Source organism: Dendrobates tinctorius, unplaced genomic scaffold (genome assembly GCF_039654945.1).
Source record: "Dendrobates tinctorius isolate UK_male_01 unplaced genomic scaffold, ASM3965494v1 ptg000157l, whole genome shotgun sequence".
In the NCBI taxonomy this organism is placed as follows: Eukaryota; Metazoa; Chordata; class Amphibia; order Anura; family Dendrobatidae; genus Dendrobates; species Dendrobates tinctorius.
This window is the reverse complement of record NW_027361824.1, coordinates 9,357,199-9,374,497: the sequence shown is the minus strand read 5'-3', so window position 1 is coordinate 9,374,497 and position 17,299 is coordinate 9,357,199. Positions and strand designations below refer to the sequence as shown.

At 37.9% G+C, this 17,299-nt stretch overlaps 1 protein-coding gene across 1 annotated transcript in view; it reads right to left on the bottom strand.

Moving 5' to 3' along the window:
• The window catches only part of LOC141051467 (uncharacterized), a 42,255-nt gene extending 31,903 nt beyond the window's left edge, over positions 1 to 10,352 (bottom strand). Inside the window, exon 1 of the mRNA XM_073548391.1 lies at positions 9,954 to 10,352. Within this exon, the coding sequence (XP_073404492.1) occupies positions 9,954 to 10,352 (399 nt within the window). The remainder of the gene's footprint in view (positions 1 to 9,953) is intronic.
• Between the last annotated feature and the right edge of the window lie 6,947 nt (positions 10,353 to 17,299).

Here is a 17,299-nt window from a genome sequence, read left to right as displayed (position 1 = left end):
AACTGATAGCAAAATTAACCCTGAAGTCACTAGACTTCTCCCACTATATCAGCACTCTGAAATATTCTGAGACAGAGCAAAAAGAGGCCAATCTAGCAAGGGACAAAAAAAAGGCAATTTGGCAAATAAGAGTGTAAATTCAGCACAGCCCAGCTGTGCTGGCTGACCACAAAAAAAAACTAAAAAGACCAACAAGAGCAAGTGTGAACATTAGCAAAAAAACAAACTTATCTTGAAAGACTGGAACAGAGCTGAGTCCTAGACCTGAGAATCAGACTGAATCACCAGCAACAGGATAGGGCGTCGGCTGTCTTATATCCAGTCTGATACTCCAGAGATCCAATCATTATCTTCCTCACCAGGTGGCAGATCACTACCACTTAAACCAACCTCACTACATCCCGTCACCACCAGAGGGAGAACGGAAGGGGAACTCTCAACTGGTGGAGCAGAAAATGAGCTCATAACAGACTCCTCTATTGCACCTTTTAGTGTGAAGAAATCCAGTACCGTAGTTCTCTGGAATTCCTCCTGTCAGATGTTCCTAGAACCTTACTTGTATGACAGACAGCTGTAGTGCATTTACAGCCAACTACTCCACTGGTGTCTGCTGCAGAACCATAAGTGTTTATACAACCTTGGGGACCGGGCCCCAGCCTTGCGCTGAGAACCTATAGGCTGGGTTCCTCTTCCAACCCACTACTCCTCTCTGTTCTCCTACTCCTTCGTTCCGCGCTGTTCCTTCTCTCTCGTATGAAAGCTTAGGTTGCAGGTCTACGTCTTTCTCCTTCTCTTCTCTATCCCGTGCCAGCTGGCTCAGATCACTGAGGCAGCTGCAGCACTCTTTCTAAACTGAACTCAAACTGAACTCAAAACTAACTTCAGAACTGAACTCCTCTCGCCTGACCTCCTGTCAGACTGACCTACAATTCTCAACTTTCCCTCTCTTTTATACTAACTCCACCCACCTCCCAGCACATCTCGTGTTATGAAGCAGGGTTCCACAAAGGGTGCTCTGCTACCCCCAGCCTGAAGCTGCTAGGCGGACCTACTGAACTATCCTGTGTGTGGGATGTATGTGTTGGAGTGTGGCAGGGAGTTCCCAACTTACCTAGGCGGTGGGGCACCACACCTTAGGAGAAGGTGTAGTACCTCTGTGGTGACTGAGCCTCAGGGGCACCACATTAGGGTTAGGGTTGAAATTAGGGTCAGGGATGTGTTGGGTTTGTGGTTGGAGTTAGAATTGGGGTTTTCCACTGTTTGGGCACATCAGGGGCTCTCCAAATGCAACACGGCATCTGATCTCAATTCCAGCCAATTTTGCATTGAAAAGACAAACGGCACTCCTTCCCTTCTGAGCTTTGCCATGCGCCTAAACAGTGCTTTACCCCCACATATAGGGTATCAGCGTACTCAGGACAAATTGCACAACAACTTATGTGGTCCAATTTCACCTGTTACCCTTGGTAAAATAAAACAAATAGGATCTGAAATAAATTTCTTGTGAAAAAAAGTTAAATGTTTATTTTTTTTAAACATACCAAAAATTCCTGTGAAGCACCTGAAGGGTTAATAAACTTCTTGAATGTGGCTTTGAGCACCTTGAGGGGTGCAGTTTTTAGAATAGTGTCACTTTTGGATATTTTCTATCATATAGACACCTAAAAGTGACTTCAAGTGTGATGTGGTCCCTAAAAAAAAATGGTGTTGTAAAAATGAGAAATCGCCGGTCAACTTTTAATCCTTAGAACTTCCTAACAAAGAAAAAAATTTGGGTTCCAAAATTGTGCTGATGTAAAGTAGACATATGGGAAATGTTATTTATTAACTATTTTGTGTGACATATTTCTCTGTTTTAAAGGCATGAAAAGATGGAAAATTGCGAAATTTTCAAAATTTTCACCAAATTTCCATTTTTTTCACAAATAGTCATACATCAGAGCATGGAGTCACACAAAATAGTTAATAAATAACATTTTCCACATGTCTATTTTACATATATATGAATTTTGACCAGCGATTTCTCATTTTTACAACAAAATTTACAAAACCATTTTTTGTTGGGACTACATTACACTTGAAGTTACTTTGAGGGGAAGAAAACACCCCTGAGGAAGCCCACGCAAAACGCGCTTTGGGGCTGCGTGGTCTCTTTGCACATAAAGGACTTATATGGGCAAGATTGACTCTGATGGCACTATGACACTTTATTGATCTATAGTTACTTTTGGTGTCCCAATACAAGAGTTTCATTAGTGGCAGCTTCTATTATATGATATTTATTCACTTGATGGTCTTTTTTGTGTTGTTGTCACTTTATAATGGAACTTGAATAATGTAATACTTATGGGTGTCCATTAGGGGTTTTAATTTCTCGGTCCATAAATGATTTGTATGTGCTTTTGACTTTGTACTGACTTTAACTTTTATATATATTTTTTATAGAATCATAGAATCGTAGAGTTGGAAGGGACCTCCTGGGCCATCTGGTCCAACCCCATGCTCAAAGCAGGATTCGCTAAATCATCCCAGTCAGATGTCTGTCCGGCCTCTGTTTGAAGACTTCCATTGAAGGAGAACTCACCACTTCTCGTGGCAGCCTGTTCCACTCATTGATCACCCTAACTGTCAAAAAGTTTTTTCTAATATCTAATCTGTGTCTCCTCCCATTCAGTTTCATCCCATTGCTTCTAGTCTTTCCTTGTGCAAATGAGAATAAAGTTGATCCTTCTACAATGTGACAGCCCTTTAGATATTTGTAGACAGCTATTAAGTCTCCTCTCAGTCTTCTCTTTTGCAAACTAAACATTCCCAAATCCTGCAACATTTCCTCATAAGACAGGGTTTGCAGACTGGTCACCATTCTGGTCGCTCTTTTCTGAACTTGCTCCAGTTTGTTGATGTCTTTTTTAAAATGTTGTGCCCAAAACTGGACACAATATTCCAGATGAGGTCTGACCAAAGAGGAGTAGAGGGCAATAATGACTTCACGTGATCTAGACTGTATCCTTCTGTTAATACATCCTAGAATTGCATTTGCCTTTTTTGCTGCTGCATCACACTGTTGACTCATATTCAGTCTGTGATCTATTAGTATACTCAAGTCTTTTTCACATGTGCTGTCACTTAGCCCTATTCCTCCCATTCTATATATGCTTTTTTCATTTTTATTGCCCAGATGTAGTACTTTGCATTTCTCCCTGTTAAAAATCATTCTGTTAGTTGCTGCCCACTTCTCCAGTTTATTTAAATCTTTTTGAATCCTCTCTCTCTTCTCTAGTATTAGCTATCCCTCCTAGCTTTGTGTCATCAGCAAATTTAATCAGTTTACCCTCAATTCCTTCATCTAAATCGTTGATAAAGATGTTGAACAATACAGGGCCCAGGACAGAGCCCTGTGGTACCCCACTTGAGACATTCTTCCAACTGGATGTGCAGCCATTTACGACCACTCTTTGGGTCCGATCACTAAGCCAGTTATGAATCCACCTAATAGTTGCCTTGTCCATTCCATACTTAGTCATTTTTTCAATAAGGATTGTATGAGAGACTTTGTCAAATGCTTTGCTGAAGTCAAGATATACTATATCTACAGCATTTCCTTGATCCACCCAATCAGTGATACCGTCATAGAAGGAAATTAAGTTAGTCTGACATGACTTATTAGTTACAAACCCATGCTGACTCTGTTTAATCACTTCATTCTTATCCAGGTATTGACATACATGTTGTTTAATAATTTGTTCAAAGATCTTTCCTGGTATAGAAGTCAGACTCACCGGCCTATAGTTGCCTGGGTCCACCTTCTTCCCCTTTTTGAAGATAGGAACAACATTTGCTCTTCTCCAGTCTTCTGGCACCTCTCCTGTTCTCCAAGAATTTTCAAAGATTATGGAGAGGGGTTCAAAAATTTCTTCTGCTATCTCCTTCAGTACTCCGGGGTGTAATTCATCTGGACCTGGAGACTTGAATTAATTTAGGTTAGCTAAGTGTTTCCTCACTATCTTTCTGTTTATAGATATCCTGGATTCTTCTATTCCCTTAATAGGACAGTGAATAACAGTTGATGTTACATTTCCTTTCTGAGAGAAAACAGATGCAAAATAGGAATTTAAAAGTTCAGCCTTCTCAACATCCTGTCTTACCATTTCATCATTTTCATCCTGTAAAAATCCTATAGCATCTTTGACTTTTCTTTCACTTTTGACATATCCCCAAAATCCTTTATTATTGCTTTTGACATCTCTTGCAAGCCTCAATTCATTTTCAGCTTTAGATAATCTGATTTGTGCCCTGCAGGTTCTGCAGACAGCATTATATTCTTCTTTAGATATGCCTCCCTGTTTCCATTTTATAAACATTTTTTTCTTCCTTTTTAGCATGTGCTTAAGTTCTGTGTTCATCCATCCTGGTTTCCTTAAATGCTTCCTATTCTTCCCTCTTTTCGGAATTGTTAACAACTGTGCTTTGAGAATTTCATTTTGCAAGATTTCCCATCCTTCCTGGACATTTTTGTCTTTAAGGATATCCAGCCATTGGATCCCTCCAATTCTCTTTCTGAATCCCTTAAAATCTGCCTTTCTGAAATCTAACCTTGACGTCTGAGTCTTCACAGGTCTTCCGCCTCTAGATATCCAAAATTCTAAAATAGCATGGTCGCTACCTCCTAGGGTCCCAGCCACTTTTACCTCCTCAACCATTTCCTCCCTGTTTATAAGGATTAGATCGAAGGTAGCAGTTCCCCTTGTTTTCTCCCTTACCTTTTGGAAGATAAAGTTGTCAGCAAGAGAGGATAAGAATTTCCTTGACCTGTTAGTTTTGCCTGAGAGATTCCCAACAAATGTCTGGATAGTTGAAATCTCCCATGACAACTATGTCATATTTTTTGGAGAACTTGGCCATTTGATGCATAAAGAGTTCATCCATATCTTCAGCTTGCACAGGCGGCCTGTAGTAAATGCCTACAATGGTGTCCTTTCCATTGTTCTGTCCTTGTATTCTTACCCAAACAGTTTCCACAGAACTCCCAGTCTCTGAAGCTTCAATCTCTGTGCAGATATACGCGTTTCTAACATACAATGCGAAACCTCCTCCTCGTTTATCAAGTCTGTGTCTTGCAAATAAGTTGTATCCTTCTAGTCTTGTATTCCAATCATGTGTATTGTCCCACCAAGTTTCTGTGATTCCAATGACATCATATTTCTTTTCCTGTGTTAGTAGTTCCAATTCTCCTTGTTTGTTGCCCATGCTTTGTGCATTAGTATAGAAACATTTTAGTTTGTGATTGGTTTCTCTTTCTCCAATATTTTTATTAATTAGATTCTTTCGTCTTTGTTCTTCCTTTCCACTTCTAATAGCAGAGTTCTCAATAGCATTTGTCAGGTGTATGGCTTTTTCTGGTCTTTTGCTTCCCTTCCCATGTTGTTCTAGTTTAAAGCTCTCCTTACAAGTGTAGCAAGGCGACTTCCAAATACATGCTTTCCTGTCTTCGTAAGGTGCACCCCATCTCTAGCAAGTAGTCCATCGTATAAGTAGTTCACTCCGTGATCCAGAAATCCAAATCGTTGCTGACGGCACCAACGACGTAGCCAGTTGTTCACCTGCAGAATCTTATAAATCTTATGTATTTAATTATTCTGTGATATTTCTTGAATAAAATTATTTTTGATATTTTAAATGGGTTTTTGTACTCCCAGCTTTCTGTGTGGAGGCCACATTTCCTTATCTAAATCATTTGTGCTAATACTGTGGTGCAGGCAGGAGGCCACATTTCCTAATCTAAATCATTTGTGCTATTACTGTGGTGCAGGCAGGAGGCCACATTTCCTAATCTAAATCATTTGTGCTAATACTGTGGTGCAGGCAGGAGGCCACATTTCCTAATCTAAATCATTTGTGCTAATACTGTGGTGCAGGCAGGAGGCCACATTTCCTAATCTAAATCATTTGTGCTAATACTGTGGTGCAGGCAGGAGGCCACATTTCCTAATCTAAATCATTTGTGCTAATACTGTGGTGCAGGCAGGAGGCCACATTTCCTAATTTAAATTGTTTGTATTAATACTGTGGTGCAGGCAGGAGGCCACATTTCCTAATTTAAATTGTTTGTATTAATACTGTGAGGCAGAAATTGGGCAATGTTTTAGAATCTAAATCCTTTCTGCTAATAGTGTGGTCCAGACACGCAATCTCTGATTGTTAATATAGTGACAGGTGACTGGCAGGTCTGGGCCTATGGTTGTGAAACAGCTGGTTAAAAGAGAGGAAGGGTAAAAACAACAAGAGTGGCAAAAAGTTAGGTCGTGGTGGAAGGGGGAATAGGCTTGGTGTTCGATGTTTACGTGGGTAATGTGGTAATGCTACTGAAAGCTCTACTAAACAAACACAGTCTTTTCCTATCCAAAGACATCTGACATCTGTCACAGAATGGGCTACTCGACTCCCTTTCTTTGGCAGCTGCACAGCAGTACATCTTGTAGATAAGGCTCAGAAGGAGCATGTGCTACAGTTGATGTCAAGTGCTGCATCAAGTGGCCTCTCCGCCTCTTCCTCCACCGTAACATCACACACAGTACAATCCTCAGAGGTGGCAACCCAATCACCCTTGTTTCCCAACACATCACAACTTTCCAACAGCCCAACTGACTGTGGGGAACCACAGATGGGCCATTCTGCAGAGCTGTTCACACATTCTATTCCATGGAAATCAGAGGTCTGCTCCAAAGATTCACAGAATCAAGAGGAGGTAAACATCTGCACCGATACCCCAAATTTTTTCCTGTTGGATCTGGGGCCAGATGAAGTTAGATCCATTCCCTTATCACCAGACATTAAACCTCGGGACTGGATCCTGATGAAATTTAAATACCAGAGGTGCATGCAGACTGTATTGTGCTGTCAGGGCAGGAAGAGGAGGAGGGTGACTCTCAGGGTGAGGAGTGGGATAACAGAGAGGATGACAATGTTGTAGATCCCACTTGGTGTGGACTTAGAGGCATACAGTTGAGTAGCTCAGCAGAGAAGGTGAAGAAGGAGGAAGATAAGGCTACGTTGCAGCACATTGCAGACATCTCCCGTTCCTTGAAAAAATCTGTCTGCAAGGGTGCATTTCACCCCTGACACCTTGACAAGCAAACATGGCCAAGGGTGTTACATCTTTGCTGACTGGGCTATGGGTGACTCTTGGCTGTGGGTGCAAGCAGGCATGGGGCTGCTCCACAACTCTTTAATCCCCAAGGCTTGCAGGCAAACCACAGTATCTAACACTTCCTCCACTGCTCCTGCCTCCTCTATCTACTCTAGGGCATCCACCTGCGCCCTAAATCTCTCCCTTAATGACGCACAAGTTCACAAGTTCCAACAGTGCAGCGAGAATCCCCCACCTCTGCACTGCACAGCCAGTGCTCACTGCAAACATGCAGTGTTTAAATTAATATACCTGGGAGATCGCAGTCAATCTGCTTAAGAGTTGTGGACAGCTATCCAGGCCGAGTTTGAACCTGAAGCCAGGGAAGGTTGTGTGCGATAATAGAAACAAAAAAACAGCAATAATTCCAGCGGATGCTTCCTATTTGACCATAAAATCCATTTTATTTTTATCTTTTAAAATAGTTCCATGTGGCAGAAACCCAAATATATACAGGGGGTCAGAAGAAAAAAAGGGGCACACTGCTGCTTTATGCGTGCAGACTACGCGTTTCGACCTTACTAGGTCTTCTTCTAGGTCTTAAGTGTGAGCAGTGTTCAAGATAGTAATATACCCTGCTTCCAGGAACTTGATCCAATTACAAAATTTGGTTTAATTAAAATAGGGTGTATACCCTTACACAGGGATAAAACTTTGTTAAATACAAAATATACTACATATTTAAAGCATATCGCTACAAAGTGCCCTTATTTTTCTCTAATACATTATTATTCACATCTTATATTTATTCTTAGATATCACAAAATTTACCATATGAACAAAAAAAAAAAAAAAATATTTAAAAAAAAAAAAAAAATTAAATAAATAAAAAAATAAATAAAAAAAAATTTTTTTTTTTTAAAAAAAAAAAGGAAATTCAAGTGTTTTTATATATATGTATATTTACCACTGGAAAACCTGCCATTTAGAATTGACTGATTAAGTCCAACCTATTATTCAGTCCATTAGGTATACGGCTTTCCAGTGTAAAAATCCAATAACTTTCACGATTTAATAAAGTCCTTCTATTATTACCTCCCCGTAAGGATTTCTTTACTTTCTCTAAACCATAGAAGGACAAATCATTCAAATTTCCTTTATGTTCATACCAGAAATGTCTAGAAACTGCAGAGCCTCCTATCATATTCTCTTTTACTGCATCAGATAAATGCCTACGGATTCTTTTTTTCAAAGAGCCCGTAGTACATCCAATATATTGTAATTTACAACTATTACATACAACAGAATAAACTACATTAGTAGTATTGCAATTGATAAAACTATTAATATTATATTCTTTACCATTTTTTACTGAAACTATTTTTTCTGTTTTATTTACAAATCTGCAACATTTACATTTTTTAGCTCCACATTTATAAAAGCCCTTTAAATCAAGCCAAGTATGAGATTTTTGTTGGTCAACAATGTTATATTCACTAGGTGACAGAATAGACTTAATCGAACGCGCTTTTTTAGCGACAAATCTGATTTTATTTCTTTCTAAAATTTTATCCAAATCTTTGTCTTGTTTTAGGATAGGTAGATATTTCTTTATTATTTTAATTATATCTGTGTATTGTGGTGTATATTCAGTACTAAAAGTAATATTTTGTTCACTATTTCTATTAGAACATTTTTTATTCTTATTTTTACTTTTATTTTGCAATAATTTTTTCCTATCCACATTATCCACTATTGATATTGCTCTTGTTAAACTCCAATCTGGATAATGTCTATCATATAATCTCTGACATGTTTTAACTTTTTCACTTTCATAAATCTGCTTATTTGAGCTATTTCTATGTATTCTAATTAGTTCTCCCACTGGTATATTTTTGATAGTGTGTGCTGCATGACATGAATCAGCATGTAAAATTGTATTTGATGCTGTCTGTTTCCTAAATGGAGCAATATCTACTTTCTTAGTTTCTGCATTTCCTGAAAGAGTGATATCCAAAAAATCTATTTTATGACTATCATAAATACAAGTAAATTTTAGATTAAATTCATTACAGTTAATATATTCGTTGAAAACATCTAATGATTTTTTATCCCCATTCCATACAAATAACAGATCATCTATATAACGCCCCATCCAAATGATGCGATTCTTAAAAGGATTTTGCTCATTATATAGGTGTTTTTCTTCCCATCTTCCCATGTCTAAATTAGCCAGGGATGGTGAGAACTTCGCACCCATACTAACTCCTTTTGTTTGGAGAAAATATCTGTCACAAAATCTGAAATAATTATGTTCCAATAAAAATTTAACTGCATCCAACAAAAAATCTTTTATCTCTTTTCTATAATTACTATAGATTTCCAAATAGTAATGTAAACTTGCCATTGCTACATTAAATGGTATCGAAGGGTATAAACCGATGACATCACAGGTGACCCAAGAATAAGTAGGTTGCCATTCAAATGATTCCATCATACCTACAACTGCTTTAGTATCCCGCATAAAGCTGGGAATATTTTTTACCAAAGGTTGCAAATAAAAATCCACCCAATCACCCAATCTTTCCCCCAAACTTCCTATACCTGCCACTATGGGCCTTAGTGGTGGGGGAAAAATGTTTTTGTGAACTTTCAGGAGTGATTGATATATAGGTATTATAGGAAACTCAATATACATATATTCTTTTAATTTATTACTAATGGCACCAGTGTATACACCTTCGTCTAGTAATTTTTTTATTAACAAATTAAATTTATTCGTTGGATCTTGTTTTAATTCAATAAAGGAATCCTCATTCTGTAATACCATTAAATTCAGTTTTTCATATAAACCTGCATTAATCAGGACTATCCCTCCTCCCTTGTCTGCTTTTCTTATTAATAAATCTTGATTTTTTTCTAACTCCTCCAAACCTATCCTTTCTTTATAAGTCAAATTATCTCTTTTCTTGGTTTTTCCAATACCATTATTTAAATTGATCAACTCTTTCTCTATCAGTTCTTGAAAAATATCCAAAATAGGCGGCCGGGATTTCAGAGGGTAAAAGGAGGGATTAGATATAGGAAAGTCCTGATTCAGTGTGATTTCTTCTAAATTCCCACTTTTTTTCATCGCATTCATATTCATTAAGGCGATCTGTTCATCAAATAAAAGCAAATTATCTACTTCTATATCCTCATCAATGGAGATATTCTGTTCTACCATCTCCTGTTCTTTGAAATGGCATTTCAAGGTAAGGGATCTTGCTAAACGATTAACATCCAGTATTGTTCTGAAGACATTAAACTGATTAGTAGGAGCAAAACTGAGACCTTTGGAAAGCACTGAGATTTGGGCCTCTGTTAGCAAATAACTGGATAAATTCCAGATTGGTTTCATTGTTTCATACAATTTTTTTTCCGTGTGTTGTAGCCCTTTCTTGCAGTGCTTCCTCCCTCCCCGCTTCCTCCGTTTTTTGGAAATGCCGCCTTAGAAGAATTTTCCAGCATAGTCCTTCTTTCTTCTCCGGATTCATCAGAGGATTCCATGTTTTCCTCTGAGGAGTACACAGTGGTTTCCAATGTGGTATTTAACTCTCGAAAGGTAACTCTTGGTTCCTTCAATATGGTTTTTTTCTTTCCTTTTAAATTTTTATAACTACCATATGATGATCGCATTACCCGTTACCTCTCCATTCACTCCCTTCTAGACCCTTCACAGTCCGGCTTCCGCCCCCTACATTCGACTGAAACTGCACTCATCAAAGTGACCAATGACCTTCTGACAGCAAAACGTAACGGTGACCACTCTCTGCTCATTCTTCTTGACCTATCTGCAGCTTTCGATACTGTTGACCACCATCTCCTACTCTCTAGGCTCCAGTTACTAGGCATTAAGGACACTGCACTCTCCTGGTTCTCTTCCTATCTCTCTGACCGCTCCTTCAGTGTTTTGTTCTCTGGCTCCACGTCATCTCCTCTTCCTCTTGCTGTCGGGGTACCTCAGGGATCAGTCCTTGGCCCCCTTCTTTTCTCTCTCTACACAGCCCCAATTGGACAGACCATCAGCAGATTTGGCTTTCAGTACCATCTTTATGCTGATGACACAAAACTATACACGTCTTCCCCCGACCTTACCCCCGCTGTACTACAGAACGCCAGTAACTGTCTGTCCGCAGTCTCCAATATCATGTCCGCTCTCTATCTGAAACTCAACCTCTCCAAAACTGAACTTCTTCTGCTCCCACCGTCTACTAACCTCCCTAAATCTGACATTTCCCTCTCCGTGGGTGGTACCACAATAACACCCCGGCAGCAGGTGCGCTGTCTGGGTGTTATGTTTGACACCAATCTCTCCTTCACATCCCATATACAATCCCTTACCCGCTCTTGCCGCTTACACCTAAAGAACATCTCTAGAATCCGCCCTTTTCTCACTATGGAAACAACAAAAACCCTCACTGTTGCATTGATCCACTCTCGCCTGGATTACTGCAACGCTCTATTAATTGTCCTCCCCGTCACTCGACTATCCCCTCTCCAGTCCATACTTAATGCAGCGGCCAGGATCGTCCATCTGGGTAATCGGTACTCGGACGCGTCCGCTCTTCGCCAGTCCTTACATTGGCTGCCCATTCATTATAGGATCCAATTCAAAGTACTTGTTCTCACCCACAAAGCTCTCCACAGTGCGGCACCCCCTTACATCTCTTCTCTCATTTCTGTCTATCGGCCTAGCCGATCGCTGCGCTCTGCAAACGACTTTCGACTAACCTCTGCACTAATCCGTACCTCCCACTCCCGACTCCAAGACTTCTCCCGTGCTGCTCCTATCCTCTGGAATGCTCTACCCCAAGAAATCAGGACTATCCACAATTTGCATAGTTTTAGGCGCTCCCTCAAAACACACCTGTTCAGAGCGGCCTATCACATTCACTAATCAAAGTCATTCTCTGTGTAAGTGTGCATGTGTAGCCCATTCACTATCTCCATCCATCCTTCACTCCTGCAAGATGGCTGGACCTTCATTGTAAATACACCATTGTAAATACACACCTGTACTCTGTATCTCCCTCACCTCATTGTAGATTGTACGCTCTCACAAGCAGGAGCGTCTTATTTTGCTTTAATTATTGTATTGTTAGCGTTGTTACTTATGACTTGTGTTTTGAAACTGTTAAACTGTAAAGCGCTGCGGAATATGTTGGCGCTATATAAATAAAGATTATTATTATTATTATTATTGGTTTAGCCCATGTGTAAACCTTATTATTTTTATAATCCTCTAAATCTCTTTCATATTTTTTCTTTTTCAAATCCGTAATTTTGGTTTCCAATTTCATCAGATTGTTTTTAAGTTTATTATTTAATAATTTGAATTCCTCAGTAGCTGTAAATCTTTGCATGCTGTTCTGTAAAGTTTTAATCTCTTTCTTTACTATTTCCAACTGTTTATTTTCTTCCTTAATTATTAGTTGTATCAACTTTAAGGAACAGTCACTGAGTATTCCATCCCAGTCTTTGTGAAAGTTTTCATCATATTGCTGTGTAACTCTTTTTTTTATACGGAGGCCTCTGGGGACCATATTTTTATCATAATAGGTTTGTAAGGTATTTTGATCCCACCAAATCTTTAATTCCTTACACATTTTCAATTCCAAGTCTTTCATTAAAGTGGTCAGTTCCACTGATGTACTCATTAGATGTCCTGGGTTCGATTTAGACCCCTGGAATATAGAGGCAGATTTGTTCAACCTTGCCTTGTAATCTTCAATGTCTTCAAAACTTTGACCTGTATTTTCAGTCATTTTGGTTTAATAAGATGTGAGTCCAAAAAACTTTACCCCCTGTATAAAAACTGGGATTTATGTGTACGGCTAAATGCCTCAAAATACAAATTCAAACAAGAAAAATTATAGCCAGCTCACCCAGTTAGACGTCCTTAGTGGTTCTGCTCACTGCCAGGAAGCCGCACGGAGTTGTAATGGGAGAGGAACACCCATGTTGCAATAGAAACAAAAAAACAGCAATAATTCCAGCGGATGCTTCCTATTTGGCCATAAAATCCATTTTATTTTTATCTTTTAAAATAGTTCCATGTGGCAGAAACCCTAATATATACAGGGGGTCAGAAGAAAAAAAGGGGCACACTGCTGCTTTATGCGTGCAGATTACGCGTTTCGACCTTACTAGGTCTTCTTCTAGGTCTTAAGTGTGAGCAGTGTTCAAGATAGTAATATACCCTGCTTCCAGGAACTTGATCCAATTACAAAATTTGGTTTAATTAAAATAGGGTGTATGCCCTTACACAGGGATAAAACTTTGTTAAATACAAAATATACTACATATTTAAAGCATATCGCTACAAAGTGCCTTTATTTTTCTCTAATACATTATTATTCACATCTTATATTTATTCTTAGATATCACAAAATTTACCATATGAACAAAAAAAAAAGATTTAAAAAAAAAAAAAAAAAAAAAAAGGAAATTCAAGTGTTTTTATATATATGTATATTTACCACTGGAAAACCTGCCATTTAGAATTGACTGATTAAGTCCAACCTATTATTCAGTCCATTAGGTATACGGCTTTCCAGTGTAAAAATCCAATAACTTTCACGATTTAATAAAGTCCTTCTATTATTACCTCCCCGTAAGGATTTCTTTAATTTCTCTAAACCATAGAAGGACAAATCATTCAAATATCCTTTATGTTCATACCAGAAATGTCTAGAAACTGCAGAGCCTCCTATCATATTCTCTTTTACTGCATCAGATAAATGCCTACGGATTCTTTTTTTTTTCTATCTAATCCCTCCTTTTACCCTCTGAAATCCCGGCCGCCTATTTTGGATATTTTTCAAGAACTGATAGAGAAAGAGTTGATCAATTTAAATAATGGTATTGGAAAAACCAAGAAAAGAGATAATTTGACTTATAAAGAAAGGATAGGTTTGGAGGAGTTAGAAAAAAATCAAGATTTATTAATAAGAAAATCAGACAAGGGAGGAGGGATAGTCCTGATTAATGCAGGTTTATATGAAAAACTGAATTTAATGGTATTACAGAATGAGGATTCCTTTATTGAATTAAAACAAGATCCAACGAATAAATTTAATTTGTTAATAAAAAAATTACTAGACGAAGGTGTATACACTGGTGCCATTAGTAATAAATTAAAAGAATATATGTATATTGAGTTTCCTATAATACCTATATATCATTCACTCCCGAAAGTTCACAAAAACATTTTTCCCCCACCACTAAGGCCCATAGTGGCAGGTATAGGAAGTTTGGGGGAAAGATTGGGTGAGTGGGTGGATTTTTATTTGCAACCTTTGGTAAAAAATATTCCCAGCTTTATGCGGGATACTAAAGCAGTTGTAGGTATGATGGAATCATTTGAATGGCAACCTACTTATTCTTGGGTCACCTGTGATGTCATCGGTTTATACCCTTCGATACCATTTAATGTAGCAATGGCAAGTTTACATTACTATTTGGAAATCTATAGTAATTATAGAAAAGAGATAAAAGATTTTTTGTTGGATGCAGTTAAATTTTTATTGGAACATAATTATTTCAGATTTTGTGACAGATATTTTCTCCAAACAAAAGGAGTTAGTATGGGTGCGAAGTTCTCACCATCCCTGGCTAATTTAGTCATGGGAAGATGGGAAGAAAAACACCTATATAATGAGCAAAATCCTTTTAAGAATCGCATCATTTGGATGGGACGTTATATAGATGATCTGTTATTTGTATGGAATGGGGATAAAAAATCATTAGATGTTTTCAACGAATATATTAACTGTAATGAATTTAATCTAAAATTTACTTGTATTTATGATAGTCATAAAATAGATTTTTTGGATATCACTCTTTCAGGAAATGCAGAAACTAAGAAAGTAGATATTGCTCCATTTAGGAAACAGACAGCATCAAATACAATTTTACATGCTGATTCAGGTCATCCAGCACACACTATCAAAAATATACCAGTGGGAGAACTAATTAGAATACATAGAAATAGCTCAAATAAGCAGATTTATGAAAGTGAAAAAGTTAAAACATGTCAGAGATTACATGATAGACATTATCCAGATTGGAGTTTAACAAGAGCAATATCAATAGTGGATAATGTGGATAGGAAAAAATTATTGCAAAATAAAAGTAAAAATAAGAATAAAAAATGTTCTAATAGAAATAGTGAACAAAATATTACTTTTAGTACTGAATATACACCACAATACACAGATATAATTAAAATAATAAAGAAATATCTACCTATCCTAAAACAAGACAAAGATTTGGATAAAATTTTAGAAAGAAATAAAATCAGATTTGTCGCTAAAAAAGCGCGTTCGATTAAGTCTATTCTGTCACCTAGTGAATATAACATTGTTGACCAACAAAAATCTCATACTTGGCTTGATTTAAAGGGCTTTTATAAATGTGGAGCTAAAAAATGTAAATGTTGCAGATTTGTAAATAAAACAGAAAAAATAGTTTCAGTAAAAAATTGTAAAGAATATAATATTAATAGTTTTATCAATTGCAATACTACTAATGTAGTTTATTCTGTGGTATGTAATAGTTGTAAATTACAATATATTGGATGTACTACGGGCTCTTTGAAAAAAAGAATCCGTAGGCATTTATCTGATGCAGTAAAAGAGAATATGATAGGAGGCTCTGCAGTTTCTAGACATTTCTGGTATGAACATAAAGGAAATTTGAATGATTTGTCCTTCTATGGTTTAGAGAAAGTAAAGAAATCCTTACGGGGAGGTAATAATAGAAGGACTTTATTAAATCATGAAAGTTATTGGATTTTTACACTGGAAAGCCGTATACCTAATGGACTGAATAATAGGTTGGACTTAATCAGTCAATTCTAAATGGTAGGTTTTCCAGTGGTAAATATCCATATATATAAAAACACTTGAATTTCCTTTTTTTTTTTTTTTTTTTTGTTCATATGGTAAATTTTGTGATATCTAAGAATAAATATAAGATGTGAATAATAATGTATTAGAGAAAAATAAGGGCACTTTGTAGCGATATGCTTTAAATATGTAGTATATTTTGTATTTAACAAAGTTTTATCCCTGTGTAAGGGCATACACCCTATTTTAATTAAACCAAATTTTGTAATTGGATCAAGTTCCTGGAAGCAGGGTATATTACTATCTTGAACACTGCTCACACTTAAGACCTAGAAGAAGACCTAGTAAGGTCGAAACGCGTAGTCTGCACGCATAAAGCAGCAGTGTGCCCCTTTTTTTCTTCTGACCCCCTGTATATATTTGGGTTTCTGCCACATGGAACTATTTTAAAAGATAAAAATAAAATGGATTTTATGGCCAAATAGGAAGCATCCGCTGGAATTATTGCTGTTTTTTTGTTTCTATTGCAACATGGGTGTGCCTCTCCCATTACAACTCCGTGCGGCTTCCTGGCAGTGAGCAGAACCACTAAGGACGTCTAGCTGGGTGAGCTGGCTATAATTTTTCTTGTTTGAATGTGTGCGATAATGGTGCAAACCTATGTCGGGACAATATCACACACGTGCCGTGCATGGCTCACGCCCTCAACCTGGTGGTACAGCAATTTCTCCACCATGATACTGGCCTGGATGCGCTGCTGCAGATAGCAGAGTCGCTATGTCACTTCCGCCATTCGCACTCTGCAGGTCATCGACTTGCATTGCTACAGAGATCTTTCGGCCTATCGGTTAACCGTTTGATATGCGATGTGCGTAAAATGTGCAATTTCACTCTCCACATGTTGCAGCGACTGTGGCAGCAGCGAGGAGCCCTGGTGCAGTATCTCCTTTTGCATATCCTGGGCCAGCAATGTGTGGTCTCCATCTGGTGGGTGGCCTGTAGTACAGTCATGGCCAAAAGTTTTGAGAATGACACAAATATTAATTTTACAAAGTCTACTGCTTCATTTTTTCTAATGGCAATTTGCATATACTCCAGAATGTTATAAAGAGTGATCAGCTTAACAGCAATTACTTGCAAAGTCAATATCTGCCTAGAAAATGAACTTTATCCCCCAAAACACATTTCAACATCATTGCAGCCCTGCCTTAAAAGGACCAGCTAACATTGTTTCAGTGATTGCTCCATTAACACAGGTGTGGGTGTTGATGAGGACAGGGCT